Source organism: Bos grunniens, chromosome 6 (assembly GCF_055505025.1).
Source record: "Bos grunniens cultivar Pamir isolate PY7600 chromosome 6, Bosgru_T2T1.0, whole genome shotgun sequence".
In the NCBI taxonomy this organism is placed as follows: domain Eukaryota; kingdom Metazoa; phylum Chordata; class Mammalia; order Artiodactyla; family Bovidae; genus Bos; species Bos grunniens.
Genome location: NC_141170.1, coordinates 18,371,919 through 18,387,487, shown reverse-complemented (window position 1 = coordinate 18,387,487; position 15,569 = coordinate 18,371,919). Strand labels below are relative to the sequence as shown.

The window sequence follows — 15,569 nt, the reverse complement described above, 5'->3', positions numbered from 1 at the left end:
GTGTGTGCTGATGACCAGCTTAATGGACAAGACAGTGGAGATCTACCCTAGCTGGGCTCATAACACACTCATGTTCATGACATCAGGCTCTAAAAGTTGTCAAAGGCACTCTCAGGCTCTGTTGCCTAATACCGTATTTGTAAGAAGAGCTGGCCTCCAGTCCAGATTGCTTGCACACTGAACGGTGAGGGGCACACATCTTTCCAGGGAAGAATGAACCATTTTTGGTTCCTCCGAACTAGAGAAAGGGAAAGTGGATTACAGTACTCACGTGCTTGGGAAGCTGCTCAATAAACCACAACTTCTGGGAAAGAAGGTGTAGAGCTTTACAGAATCCTCTGAATGTGAGCCAAAGAAAGGTAAAATCAATTAGAACTGAGCCTGGAATTTGGGGACCAAGAAAGTAACTGAGTAGGAGCTTCAAACTGTGAACGCAGCTGGGACATCTGAGAGGCAGGAACAAGGCCCTTCGCTTCCAGGCTGAGTGCCCTCACCCAACCTCACTGGGTTTCCCTTTATAGGAAAAGACATTCATGTATAAAACAAAAATGAGAAAGCAGTTTTACCCTCCTTTAACCAAACACACACAGAGCCCTCATTTTTCTCATTTTGTTTTACACGTTGACACTTTGTTACCTATAAGCATTTTTAAAAGCAGAGGTGGAGTGGAGGATAGGGGAAATGCGTGAAGGTGATCAAAATGTAGAAAACATCTGGGCATGTAATGTACAGCCCAGTGATCATGGTTAACAATACTGTAGTGTATATGCAAAAGTCACTAAGAGACTAGATCTTAAAAGTTTTCATAATGAGGAAAAAAAAATGTGAGGTGATGGATATTAACTAGATGTATCATGATGATTATTTTGCAATATGTACATATGTCAAAACTTTATGTTGTATACCTTATACTTACACAATGTTATTTGTCAATTTTATCTTAATAAAACTAAGGAAAAATTTTTTAAATAATAGCAGAGGTGTATTGGGCCACTTGCTGTTACTTTTTGTTTTTAAATCATGACCCCTTTAGCTGTCATGACTGATTGGCAGGCTCAATCAGATGCTTATGGCTGGTTAAGGTCCTAAAATTTTTGAGCCATTATGAAAAATAATTCTTACTCTCCCTTGCTTAAGCTGTGGAGTGTTTCCTCAGCTTTCGTACCATGCTAACTCTTAGGAAAAACATTCCTGTTGTGCATGCATGGAACTAAACCTAACCAACCATGATAGAGGGGGCCTAAGTAAGGTACCCCCGCCCTCTCCTCCCTCACTCCGTTTTATGGTGCCAGTTGCAACTGGTGGCCAGCTGGAATCCTGGGTGGAAGTAAATTAACTGGAAACTCCAGTCACTGGTGCAGTCCCCTGGGATAAAGGAATGAATGCCAGTGCAACATGGCCTCAGAGCATACCTCTGGCTGCTGCCTGCACAACTCAGGGCTCATCAGTGCTCAGACTGGCAAGCACACACACTCTGTGTGCCCTCTGTATATCTGTCTGTAGGATGGGGGCCAGGCCACTAGCTTTCAGACTTCTCAGATGCTTTAAACACAAAGAGCTCAGAGAGAATGCTTCCTGAAGAAACTGGAAGAGGTGTCTCTCCACCTATCTAACTGGGGATAAATGCTATAGATCTAGGGGCTTCCCTGGTGACTCAGACGGTAAAGAATCCACCTGCAATGCAGGAGACCTGGGTTCAATCCCTGGGTTGGGAAGGTCCCCTGGAGAAGGGCATGGCAACCCATTCCAGTATTCTTGCCTGGAGAATTCCGTGGACAGAGGAGCCTGGCAGGCTGCAGACTGTGAGGTTGCAAAGAGTTGGTCACGACTAATCATAGCACATTTACTTCTTGGGAAATGATTCAGTCTTGGTTCCAAGTTTTCTATAAGTGATACTACTCTATTACTACTACTACTGGCATAATAGTTTTTATTATTATACTTCAGAAAGAGCATTTCTAATTATCTGGTGGATTGTTCCTTTCTTAGGAAGCAGGAATAAATAAAAAGTTGCTTGGCTTTTCAAGACAGAAGAAGGATGGAAGAAGGTAAAAGTAAGTAAATAAAGTAGATAAGAGACTTTCATTTGGTGCAAAATAACAAATAATAAAGTGGTGCTTTAGGATAACAGACTTGCCCCACCGCTAGGTTCTTTCAGAAAGAGAAAGATGAGAGGCAGAGGGAAGGAAAGAAGGAAGTGAGAAAGGGAAAAGATCGATCTTATTGTTTACATCTAGGATTTAAATTCAAAACCTCTTTTGAAATAGCTACCTCTCTGTAGGACACACACCTTAGTCTTTCGAAAGTGAAAGTGAAAGTCGCTCAGTCCTGTCCGACTCTCTGCCACCCCACGGACTATACAATCCATTGAATTCTCCAGGCCAGAATACTGGAATGGCTAGCTTTTCCCTTCTCCAAGGGATCTTCCCAACCCAGAGATCAAACCCGGGTCTCTCGCATTGCAGGCGGATTCTTTACCAGCTGAGCCACAAGAGAAGTCTCTCGAAAAGAACAGAAATTTAGAAGTTTAAAACTTATTGGGAACTTCATGGACCAACTAGAGAAAAGAAATAGGGCAGATTTGTATCCTTCCTTTCTATTAAACCATGCCGTGAGGAATGTAGCCTGCAATAATTTACTTCGATCAATTTCATTCGCAGTTTTTACTGTTTTTTTATTTTTATGTCATGTGGGTCTGAACAAAACAGACCCACACTTTTGTTACCTAACACACGCCTGAAGAATCTACTGAATCCTATTGATTTTCCTCCCTTTGAACACAGGCTCATTAACCTGAAACACTAAGGGGATAACTATATTTCACTGAGCCTACAACTGAGTGTCTGAAAACAGAAAGATCCCAAGACAGTAATACAGCTCTCTCCTCGGGATTCCCTATTTTTATTTTTTCACAATTTCAGCTGCAGAAGCTGTGATATTGCTTCCTTAATCCTAGAGAATCCTAGAGAAGAAGCTTTCTTGAAATATAGCCTTCTTTATTGTAATGTTTAGCAAAATCAGGGGTCCCAGTTTTCCACCAACTTCTGTATTTTTACAACCTACTGGGGAGAAAATGTTAGCATCAAACAGCAGCATTGCCCTGACAGCCAGTTCCACTGCCTCCTCTCAGCGAAGAAAGCTAAGGCTGAATTGAGAAGCGATCTTGGGTATATGGAAATGAGGTCTCCCCAAAACCTCCAGGGACTTTCTCACAAAGGAAAAAGCTATCAGGAAGAAATCAGACAGCACAGACAAGACAGCAGAGGCAGCCTGTTGGACAAGTCTCTCCAAGAAGCCCATTGAATGGGGCTGCATTTATCTTTCCAATCTAGGAGAATGAGAGATGTGACCTCCCCCCTTCCAAAATAATAATAATGTAACAATTATTTTACCCAAGAAACCAAAATAAAATGCTTGTGGTCTTGACTTTTATTTGAGATCTCAGATGAGATCAAATGGTCTATATAAACCCTTTGATTCAAGGCAACAGACTTCTTCAAACTGTTTTTTAATTTGATTTATCCTTTGAAACAGAAAGTGCATTACATTTAACTGGTCTTGCAAAGGGGGTTTTCTTCTCTTTACAAACCGAATTCCTTATATAAATTAATAAAAGTTAAAGATGCTAATATATCACCGTTATTAGCTTTAAAAAAGAAAACAATTTACATAGTCTATAGTATTCTTATGATACAAAACACTTCAAATTCAATTACAGCAACTAAATGGAGTTTTCTGTTTCTGACCCAGAGCGGTTGTAACAATTCCCACCATCTACTTTAACACGCATTTTTATCCGAAAGGAGTTAAATTAAATACAAGCTATCGTAGCCCCATCCCTCCCCAACACTTTCTTTAAATCACTAATAAATAGCAACAAACGACTGTGCAATTTCAGAGGGGGACAGAGAGGCTGGTTGGGGGCCTTCCCTGGTTCCACGTCTTCTATTTCAAGTCCTGGACGGGGGAAACCGGGCTCGGGGCCAGGGGTCGTAGAAGAGCCAGAGAGGATGTACTGGGGTGGGGGAGGTGGGGAAAGAGACTGAACAAATCCAGACCCGGGAGGGGCGCGAGAGGGGAGGGAGACTGAGAACATTCCTGTCTACGCTTCTCCAATTAATTTCAAAATAAAAGGGGAACCGTGTGGTTTAAATTGCTCTTAAAAGCGGGAGGGGAGCCGGGAGAAGGAGGTCCATCTTTTTATACCAAATTCCAAAAAGAAAGCATCTTACATTTTAAATATTCACAATAAAGTAACTTCTAGTCAGTGTGACTCACGATTTATTTACAAAGAGCCTTCAACAGGTTACTTTAGTCGCCACAGCAGTTTGCGGGGGGAGACTTGTCCCTCTTCCCATCGGTGGCGCCGAGGTCCCCCGCGCGGTGGGTGTCGGAGGGTCCAGACCGGGTCTCCCTCCGCGCTCCCCGCCCCGGCCGGTCTCCAGGCAAAACTGGGGTTGGGTGGGGTGGGGTAGTGGCGGGCGGGCGGTGTGAGGAGGGGGAGGGGGGAACACGGAGAGGGAGACGCGGCTGGGACAACGAGCGGGGGCGGAGGGTGGCCCCGCTGCAGCATCAGTTTGGTGCAATTCGTGGTCTTGTCTGCCACGTCTCGTCATCCTCCGAAGTCTCTGTCCCCTGCCCCTGCTCCACTCGTAGGTTACAAAAATAGATATGTACATCTTAGAAAAGCGCGGGGCCCCGGCGGGCGGGAGACGCGAGGCCGGCGGGCGCGCGGGCGGCGGGCGCTCAGGACGAGCCCTCGGTCTCGGACGCGTGCAGCAGGAGCCCGCCGCCGCCGCCGCCGCCGCCGCTCGACTTGTGCTTCTTCAGCAGCTGCGTGATTTTCTCGTCGTCCGAGTTGGGGTCCAAGGGCTTGTTGTAGTCGTCGTCCTCCTCCTCGTTCTCCGAGGCCCCTTTCAGCCGCTCGGTCTCCGAGTCCTGCTTCTTCTTGGCCGTGGCCATCTCGGCTGCATGTTTCTTCCTCCACTTGGTCCGGCGGTTCTGGAACCAGACCTGGCAGACCGAGAAAGCGGAGAAGAGGGGAGATTCGGGGGGAGGCGGGGTGGTGGAAGGAATTTCCACGGAGCAGAGGAGCCAGGCCGTGGCCCCCGGCTCCTGCGGGCCGCCCCCACTCCCCCGGGATGGCGAGACGCGCTCCCCTGCGGCCCTCCCGCGTCCGGGCCGTCAAAGTCGGTCTCCATCGCCCGGGTCTTGTCTGCGGATCAGGCACCAACAAACTGCCTGCCGTTGCCATAGTGATAGCAACACAAGAGTATTGAGGTTGTCACTGAGCGATTTCTCAGAAGAAGGAAAAAAAAAAAAAAAAAACTTGGAAACTTAAACTGAGTTTCCCTAAAAGACTTCGCTTGCCTACTTTCTAGTTGGAAGTAGAAAACTTCTCCCCTCCGTAAAGCTGCCTCCTAGTGACTGCAATTCTATTCGTTTTTTTACTTTCTCAGATTCAGGTATTTCAAACAATCTGAGGCGTACTTGCTTTTTAGTGAGATTTGTGGGGAAAGACACAGCATTTACACTAATAACCTCTGTTTTTTTCACTTTGGGATATTTGCCTGTTTCACTTATTTCCGGTCTGAAGACACACAAAAATGGTGAGTAAACACTCCCCTACCCATGTATACTTGTATGATGTGATGTCAAATAAAATACTGATAAAACACAAACCTTAAGTCAGTGATAATAACCAACATAAATGCATGAAAATATTTAATAGCTTAGTTGAAATCATCATAGCAGTTTGTGTGTCTCTGTCTCTCTGGTTTAATGTTTTTCATAAAACCAAAGATCAAGGCAAGAATCTTCATGAGTTACTTTTTAAAAGTGAAATTTTGCCAATTACATTATTTCCCACTATTAGCATGCCTGGTCTTTCAAATATTATTTCAATATTGATCCTTCCTAAGACATTCATTTTTATACAACTATTTTAAGCCTATTCATGATTTTTGACATTGTATTTGATACACGTATTTTAAACCTAAAGCACCAGCCGTAAGTAACCAATTTCCCAAATATATTGAAGCATCCTGTCTTTATGCTTCTCATCCATTTTCTCATCTGTTATGTATTTATCTAGAGAATCAGAATTGTTAAGAAAGTGATTTTTAGTTTCTTTATGCAGTTATAATAATTCACTTCTAGCCACGTAGACATATTTATGGTGACAAATGAAGACCTCCAGACTACTGTGGTAAACTTTGTACCAACCACTGCAAAAAATAATCTTAACAGTGATGGTACTCTAATGGTCATGTAGAAAATCACTCCTGAAATGCATTGATATAGATATCTATATATATATATATATACATACACACACACACACACACACATAGAGAGAGCAAGATATAGCAAACTGAAGAACAAAAGGGAATACTGGAAATACAGGAAACCACTAGATTTACGGTACACAGCTGTTTCCATCCCTTTATTTTTCAGGGAAAGAGTTCTCCAATTTGATTCCCTGGAAATTTACTGTACAACTCAATTATAAGCTAAGTGACATTTTAATTATAAATTGTAATAAACAGTAAAACCTTACATATATTGATAAACTTCTATTTCATAATACAGTCATAATCTTGTTAATTCACTTGGAAAATTACTACTCCAAAGTGACTGCCTTCAGGCTCAGTTAAAAGCAGGTGCATCCATGTTAAGGGGTCAAATCGTGTGGATTTTTTTTTTTTAACCTGTAAGTTAATACAGTAGCACTATAATGCTGATCTACATTAGGAAATTCTTTAACTAGTGGAGCCTGAATTGACAAGCAAAAGCTTGAATATGCTTACAAATAGAACAAATAGAAGCTATCTAACTGGCCTCATCTATTCTCAGGGCTGATATTTCAGTAATGCTTTTATTCTCTAATAATGGAGAGTTCCCCCAGCACATGCTGCTATCTAGATTAACCTGATTTCAAAGGCGGGGGCTTGATTCCTTTCGTTCATCAACAGTTTGCCCGCCTGTGAGACCCAGAGCCTTTGTAACTTACTCCCCTCCACCAACCTCCTTCGCTGATCTCAGCTCTCCCCAGTCTCCGCAGACCCGCACCCCTGGGCGGGTGGCTATTTGTTAGTTTGGTGTGTGTGTGTGTGTGTGTGTGTGTGTGTGTGTGTAGGTACACGCACACGGCGAACACAGGGGCGCTATTCCTCGAGGTTTGCAAGGTCCACTCACCTTGACCTGACTCTCCGTCATCCCCAACGAATAGGCCAAGCGAGCCCTCTCGGGCCCCGCCAAGTATTTCGTTTGTTCGAAAGTCTTCTCCAGGGCAAAGATCTGCTGGCCCGAGAACGTGGGTCTCGTGTGTTTCCTCTTCCCATCTTTGTCCAACAAGATGGATCCTTGATCTAGGAGACAGATTTTTTAAAAGGGAATGGAAGAAGCAATCAGTTATCAGCGGCTCCACTGAGAAGAAACGAACTCCAGAAACCACGTTGCGGTGGGAACCGAGAGCGTGCTCCTCTGCAGTACTGAGAAATCCTGGGGGGCGCTTACGGCCCCACGGCTCTTCCCCCCTTTGCTTTTTTTACACCCACCTGTTTCTTGTTGTTTTTTGTCTTTTAAGCGGGTGTGCTTGGAACTGCATTAAATAACCTTTGGCCCAACAACGATGTCCAACTGAGAGCTCATCGCTCAAGTTTGCCGAGGCTGAATCGCTAGGGCCCTGGAAACGGAGTGCGGGGCTGGGGACTGGTGGGCAAGTCCCCTTCCTCGCCGTCTAGTCTAGTTGGGGGCGCTCGGTCTCTGGGCCTTTGCGTGGGACGACTAATTTTGTTCCTCGAACGCTTTCCTAACCTGTGCCCGAGCCACAAAGGGCGCCTTGTTTTAGAAATACAAGCGAGCTAAGTCGCCCCCCAACCCTAACGCCGCTGCGGCCGAGGGGGAGGGGGCGTCGCCTTTGTTGGAGGTCCCTACGTGGCCCTCCGAACGCACACAAAAGCGTCTCCCCGACACCCTCACCCGCCCCCGCCACTCCCCCTCCCCGCGCCACCCCAGTCCCGAGGCTCCCCAAGGGAGCCTCCACTTGGCTCTCCCAACTTCCCTCAGTTACTGCCGCTCAGCCACAGAGCTGAGACGTGAGATCCAGAGACGTGAGAAACTTCGGGGACTCGGTCAAAAGCAAAGAACTGAGCGAGAAAAGGACCGGGCACTGGGCCCTCAATGCCACCCAGGAGGATGGGAGCTGCGTCGGCGAGCTGGCCAACTACCTAGATTAGAGCGATCCTGGGCTGACTCAGTTGGTTTCCAGCAAAATCTTTGCGGGATGTTGCATTGCCCCCCATCCTTGTCCCGCCGCCTGGTTCATCCTCCGGTTCTTTCTCCTATTAGGATGTTGAGAGCCACGACGCCCCTCAATATGTCCAGGCCCAAGGCGTCCCGGCCCTTGGGGCCGAGGCAGGTGGAAAAAACCAGAGCCCAGCGGTGGCGAGCGGCCCGAAGTGGCACTCGACCGCGGACCTGTCTTCAGTGGGCTCCCTGGGCTGCATGTACTCGCAGGACGAAGGGGGGCGGTGAAGACGACCAGGTGAGGTGGGGACACCCTGGACCAAGTCGCACATGCAAACACAAGCGTTCGGCTCAGGGCTGTGAAGGGCTCCTCGATGCCGTTCCCCAGCAGGAGGCCAGTGAGGCTGCGAAGATCGAATGGGACTTTGGCCTGGGACACGGGAAAGCTGGAGTGCGGGCGGGTCACTCCGCAAGGGGCAGTAGCCCCTCTTGCCCTCAGCACCTCTCTAACCCAGGAGGGGCCTACGGTTCCGGGCCAGGCTGTTTCGGGAGCAGCCGAGGCCTTGGGTGAGACACACGTCCCGCACACCGCGGTGTGTTTCACGGAGACGCATGCACACGCGCTCTGCTTCGCGTGCCCGGGACTTGTGAAGAGGGGCCGCCTGGACACACCGTGGCGCTCAGGAAAGCAAGAATCCCTCCCCGAACGCCCTGGCCCACCCTAAATCTTGTGATTCTGGCCCTGCCAAACTGCTCGGCGGGCAAGAGGGTGGACCTGGACGCTTGCACACCAGAGGCCGTGACCTGAGAGCGGGCAGAACCAGCACAAGTGGGCGCAGCAGGCGACTGTACTCACGAGGGGTGCAGGCCAGGCGGGCGTCCCTCCAGGGTGGGCTCTGCATCACTCCCGGCCAGAAGATAGGCGTCCGTCCGGGCAGCTCGGCGAGCGGCTTCGGGTACCGACCCACGGCGGCCACGGCCGCGGCGCTGGGGCTGAAGTAGAGCCCGGGCGGCGGCGGCGGCGGGCTCAGGCTGCTGAAACGGGGCAGGCCGGCCAGGAGCCCCGCTGGCGACGAGGCGGCGGCGGCCGCCGCTGCGGCTGCGGCAGCAGCAGCCGAAGCGGAGGTGGACGAGGAAGAGGAGGATGAGGAGGACCCAGAGGGCGAGGCGGAAGGCAGGGCGGCCCCTGAGGCCACCGGCATGGAGGGCCGGCTCAGGATGTCGTTGATGCCGTGCGGGGTGGCGGCCGAGAGCTGCTGCGGGGGGCTGCCCAGGGCCGAGAGCCCCCCCGCGGCCGGGGGCTTCAGGTTGCCCGGGTTGTGAGCGCCCAAAGGCGGGGAGGGAGACGACGAGGAGGACGAGGAGGACGAGGAGGAGGGGGGGCCGGCGGGCAGCGGGGGGTAGGCGGCGGGGTACAGCGGGGTCTTCATTTCTGCCATGCTGTGCAGGGCGGCCAGGGGCGGGCTGCTGAGCAGGAACGCGCTCTGCCGGGGGCCCTCCATCGCCCCCACCGCTAACATCCCACGACCAGGCCGGAGCCCGCGGCCACGCAGCTAGGGCGCCGGCCCCTACCCCTCGGCGGGGCTCCGAAGAGCGAGAAGCGCCGCGGGCGCGAGCAAGGAGGCGCTCGGCGGCGCACCCGGGGGCGACGTGCCAACGGGGCCAGGAATGCCGCCGCCGAGAATTGCTCTCGGAACTGCGCAGCAGAAATGTCCAAACACACCAGTGGAGAGGCGGTGGCTGGCCGAGACCAGCGAGCAGCGTCCGGGTGGTTTGGGCTGTCCTTTCCCTGCTAGAGTCCTGGATTCAATCTCGGGCTCCTCGTTTCTTCCTCACTTTTTCCTCGCCGCTCAAAGAGCGCAACTTCTCATCTTCTCCCTCTTGGAAATAAGCAAAACCAAACCCCGTCCGGCCCCAGAGAGCTCGTAACAAAGTTAAGAATCACCGAATCTGAGGTGGGGAGAGTTGGGGGTGGGGGGCCGGCTCGCTTTCTTCGGGGAGATTCAAAGGATGCCGGGTTCCGCTCGACGAGCTCCAGTCTTACTTGGATGCCCTGCTCTTTGGGCCACGAGGTTGATTTCGCACTCGGCGCGCGGAGCGCGCAGGGAGAGAGCGCATCTAACCCGCGGGAGGGTTGGCCTCTGGGCGGGCTTCCTCCGCCTGCTCTGCCCGAGGCTTCGGCGCCAGAAAGGGCAGTGTCACCGATCTCCGCGGCTCCCAGACTCGGCGCGCCGACCCGTCTTCCCCTGTGCGCCACGGGGTACTAGAGTTGAAATATTGAAAAGAAAAAGAAGGGGAAAAAAAGTGGGGAGGAAAAACACAGAAAAGCAAAGACTTAAGTGAAAAGTCTGACGCCTTCAGTTATGGCTCCACTCGTCTGTCCACTTCTGCAAAAGGGCCTGGCGACCCCGGCCCCACCCCGCCCCCAGCGCCCTCTCTTCCTCTCACTCTCCGCCTTTGCCTCTTCTGTCTCGCATTTTCTTAGCGACTCCACAGGCTTCGCTTTTCTAAGTCCTGTCCTCCGGCCAAGCTGACCCCCTCTCCGAGGCTGTTCCACTACCTCTCTCTCTCCTCTCCTTGCTCCCTCCGGGCCTGACAGTTCAGATGAAGCTCTCAAAGGTAATAAAACATTTGCATCACTCCCTACCCCTCTTTAGCTGGGGGACGAGAGGGAGGGGCAGATGGGGGGTCCAAAATGAGAACTTTGAAGGACGTCACTCCGAGGCAGCCGCGAAGGGCGGGCCCGAGGAGCGGGGAGGGTGGGGTGCAAGCCGGGGGCGTAACCACCGTCTCCAATAGCGCTCTGCCTGGGGCCTCGCGTCGCCTCCGGGTCACGCCCACTCGGAAGCGCCGCGCCTTCCGATTGGCTGAAGGGGGCTAGCCGTAGGACCGCGCCCGCCTGGTTCCCGCCCCCTCCCACTTCTATCCCGCCGGTGGGCGGGGCCAGGGGGCGGGGCCTGACGAGTGGTGCGGTTCGGCCGCTGGGCCAGTGGACGCCTCAATTAATTGTGTTAAATAAAATGGGAAAGGGGAGGGGGGCAGAGCAGAGACGAAGAGGGTATTACTTTTTAAAGAGAAGAATAATGAAAACCCAGCCCTTTTATGGAAGAGCAGTTCATATTCTTCCCTCGCCTCCCCCTCGCCTGCTCTCGTCACCCTAGCCCCCCTTCCCCCACGAGCTCACGACGCCTCACCTCGAACAGAGTCTGGTCTCTTGTAAAATGGAGCTAATGGAGCAGGCAGCCGGCGCAGCCCTGGCCTAGCTCCTTCTTTTGAAGGGATTAATTAAAGGCCATCTGGGCTCTCCCAGGATTGTGTAAATTAATTTGTTGCTCCTTAAGCCTTAGAGATGTCCTTAATCCCCTTGTAGGCCGAAGGATCGCCCTATTCCATCTTTGCCACCTCCCCGCTTTCCTTCTCTGTTTCTTCTCTTTCACTTTTCTTTTTATTCCTGGGTTTCCCCCCACCTCCACACACACAAGATGTTATCATTTATAGGTTTACTCCATTCTCAGGGAACGGAATCAGCTTATTGGGAGCATTTGTTTCTCATGTGATGTTTCAACCTGGGAGCAGTGAACTTTTTAAACTTTTCTCCCCTGTGAGCATTATTTGTTTTGAGTTTTACGGGGTCAGAATCACCAAAATTGAGGTGGAGTCTTTAGATACAATAGTATCTGGTACACATACACACACCCCTTCACAACCATCTCGAAAACTCTTACCCCTTTCTCAACCCCAGAATGTTTCGGGAGATGGAGACTTCCCGGCTTCTGGGCTGTGATGATGGGATGTCAGGGTTTAGGTGTTGGACGGCGGTTTCTCTTATTCCCTCTCAATTTCTTCCATAGCTGGATATCTTTAAATTTCCAGGAGCGTTGAGCTGTGTACACGGGGAAGGAAGACCCTTGCACAATTTTGAGATTTAAGGGTATTAAAGTAGCACACCATGGAGGGATAATCACTACAGTAGTTTGGACGAGATCATTAAGTCCAAACTTAATCAGCAGAAAATTGAAATAAATAAGGAATACAATTCGATCGGCACCACCCATGGACCGAGTTTGGCTGTGAGAGCCAAAAGCTCTTATTTGCATCCCAGCACTGAAAGCCAGAGGGCTTATTCCACTTAGATAACCTAGGGTTTCCGCTGCACTGATCTTTTAAAGGTAGCAACTTGAGCTTGAGTTTGAGAGGTTTTTGTTTACCTTTTGCCACTTTTGTTATTCACTTCTGATATAAAAATAACGTTCCCTCTCGATTATTTTTCATTAATTTCGAGACTGGGCTAAACCTATCACTACACAGACCATAGACTCTGACTAAGGGGAGGGTAAGATCCTTCTTCAATGTGAATTGTGCTGAGTAGGGCAAGAAGACAGATGATGAAGGGGCCGTCTGTATTTCCCCGTGAGGATGTTTGCTGGGTTGTGGGTATAAACTCCAGCGCCCTGTCCTTGGGCCACTAGGGGAACTCCAGTAGGAGGGAGGCACATGTAGCCCGACCGTGGCCCGAGAGTTGGGGTCCTCTGCTTCCCGATTCGTTAAAAACGAAACTTTATCTCGCCTCGGGAGTCTCCAGGACGGCTGTGACACACAACCCTTTGCCTGAACCCCTCGCCTGGACCCGGAGCGAACTCCTCACCTCCCCCGCACACCTCACACCACATTCTCCAGGACTAGGTAGGAATGGAGAGGGAAGGAAGCCAGTGATCCCCAAATACTCCAATTTCAAAAAGCGACTTCACTTTATTTCATGTAAATAGCCTGACCTGGGAAAGCATTGAACATTTTCCGACTGTAAATCTAGTATATGATTTGGTGTGGGTGATGTAGAAATAGAGCAAAACCAGAAAGACCGACCAACCCGCCGAACCACTGATTCAACTCCACCCAATTCTGGGTTAATTGCCATCGGTAAATAATTGCAAAGCTTGGGTGCCGATTGGAAGTCTCAATCGTTTGCTTTTATTTATCACTCACATTGCGGAATTAAAACAGCAGTGTTGTTCTTAATTGTGACAATAAAAACATCTGGGGTCTATGTACCTAGATCCCGGGGGATGAGCCTTGGGTGCCCAAATCCCGCGTGGGGCAATGAAATTCAGACGCTCACGGTGAGGCGCGGCCGAAGGAAGGCCGGTCGGTGTCTCCTGCCTGGTGCTGTTATCATGGTCGATCTGCTCCGTCTGTCTCCAGCTGGGAGCCGGGAGAGCGAGGGGCATCCTCGAAGGGGGTGGGCTATTGGGAGAGACGACCCTGCCCCTGCAGAGCGTAAACCACCTTCCGGACCGCGTCCTAGAGGAGCAGATCCCGACGCGGATTCGGGAGGCGGGTTTATGGTCAGGGCCATCTTACACGCCGCATACACACGCCCTAAAGAATCAGGACTTCTCTCCCTCGGGGAGCACCCCCTTCAAGACCCGCGCGGGGTTCTGCCCACGACCTAAGACAGCCCGGCATTTCTAAGCAACCCTTGCGAATGGAACGTGTCACACGAGCTCACGACCCCCTTTGCCTCCTGCGTCTCTGCACTATATATATATATATATATATATATATATATATATATATATATATATTTAGGGGGAGGATTGTGTTGGAAAGCGATTGATTTGCATTTTAATTGAAAAATAAATGAAAATGGTTTGGCAAATTCGGAGGTTGCCAAAAGAGCTAAAGGGTAGGGGTAAAGAAGGCGACGCCCCGCTCCCCAGCCCCTGGACTTCCTTTTAGCCTGCAGACCAGGGCCTCCGCTTTCAAGTTACTGTTTTCAGTCGGTTCCTACTATGATGCAGCCTGCGCCACGCAGTTGACCATCCCACCCTTGGTCTTAACCCTGAACTCGGACGCCTAGCGAGTTGTGCTACTTCTGTTTTAAATGGAAGGAGCAGAGCCTAAATTCAGAGTAATTCACAGAGGAATGCAAATGAAATCTCAGCTAACTGTACTTAAATTCAGCAGTCTGTCGGGGATGAATGATAACTATTCTTCCCCAAATATATTAACGTCAAACAAAGGTCGGGGTACTCAAGTGTAGCCACAGGAAGCCAATTCTAAATTCAGAGAAGGAGGGAGGAGGGGGAGGAAGGGAATTTTGTGTGTTTCAGGCCAAAACCCACTCCAAAGTGTGTTTGCCTGAATTGTCCCAATGACTTCTTTAATAACTCCACTTGGGTCGAGGAATGGGGCTTGTTCGGGCTGAACCTGGAGGCCGGTTGGGTTTACAGTTCCTGTTAAAAAGAGGGGTTGAGTGGAGCCGGTGGCTAAGTAGAAACTTAAGGGAGAAGGAAGGAAGTCCACCGTCTTGGAATCACCCAGTCTCTGAGAAGGAGAGCACGACTGTGTGCATCTCTTTGCATGCCCTAAAGGCGGTTTTACGGAAACTGGATCCTTGGCCGCTTCTGCTGACCAGGAATTAGGGAGACTACTTGGGAAGGGTCGGAGTACAGAGAGGCCTACAAATGCCAGGTGGGGAAGAGCCCTGGGGGAATCCTGCTGTCGGCCTAGCTCTCCCTGCCGAGACCAACACAAAATGAGAGAGGGAACCGATCCCCTGTAGACAGCCTTGTGGAATCTACTACCAAAATGGTTTGGAATTTCATACCAGCCTCCACCTCCCCTCTCCCAGCTCCCATCGGGGATCTTCAATGTGACAACACGGCACCCCTTCACACACCTACAGAAGCTGTCCTGGGGGACATGTGCACTCGGAAGGGAGTGTTGTGAAAAGTCCCAGAAGATGAAAAATTCTAAGTCTAAATGTCTGCAATATCAAAACTGGATTCAGGAGTGAGAGGAAATGCAAGAAAACACCGATGACCTGCTAGAGAGAAAACTAGTATTGAACTTCAGCAAAGCACACATAACTTTAGCAAACATATCTGCATGTGTAACACCCAAGCCCAGCATGCCCCCGAGTATTTTCTACAAAGACCCATTCGCTTCCAGGGAAGGTACATGCTTTGATGTACATTCTGGAAACCAAGATCCACTGTGGATTCCTCCATGTGCTTGAAGGAATGTCAGTGAATGTCTACAATTTCCTTAAAAAATAAAATGCTGGTTCAGTTTCACCACCAGGTTAAACAGGATCTGATGTGAACGGCCGGTAAAAAAATTTACACCTGTATACATGACGTCCACGGAGCATAATGTAAATAATTTTAAACAAGCCGGTGAACTAGTTCCTCTTTCAGTCCCCCTAAAAGGTGCTGCTTCTGACTTGGGTGTGCTTGCGTGTCTCAGCATTGGTCCTTTCAGCCGACTCACCCTGTGCGACTCCTTCTTCCATGAAAAAAAGTTGTCCTATTTGCATC

At 50.1% G+C, this 15,569-nt stretch overlaps 1 protein-coding gene across 3 annotated transcripts; it reads right to left on the bottom strand.

Moving 5' to 3' along the window:
* Positions 1 to 3,411: 3,411 nt before the first annotated feature.
* On the bottom strand, positions 3,412 to 12,138 carry NKX6-1 (NK6 homeobox 1). 3 transcript variants are annotated; one of them, XM_086407541.1, is made up of 4 exons: positions 11,445 to 12,138; positions 9,107 to 10,513; positions 7,198 to 7,370; positions 3,412 to 5,013 (listed from the first exon to the last, which is right to left on the bottom strand). In XM_086407541.1, the coding sequence occupies exons 2-4, from the start codon at positions 9,768 to 9,770 to the stop codon at positions 4,747 to 4,749; spliced, it is 1,104 nt and encodes a 367-aa protein (XP_086263667.1). In that variant the 5' UTR covers positions 9,771 to 10,513; positions 11,445 to 12,138; the 3' UTR covers positions 3,412 to 4,746. The 3 variants fall into 3 exon arrangements, with proteins under 3 accessions (XP_086263667.1, XP_086263668.1, XP_086263666.1); XM_086407542.1 differs by lacking the exon at positions 11,445 to 12,138 and adding an exon at positions 10,898 to 11,032; XM_086407540.1 differs by lacking the exon at positions 11,445 to 12,138 and adding an exon at positions 10,811 to 11,029.
* Between the last annotated feature and the right edge of the window lie 3,431 nt (positions 12,139 to 15,569).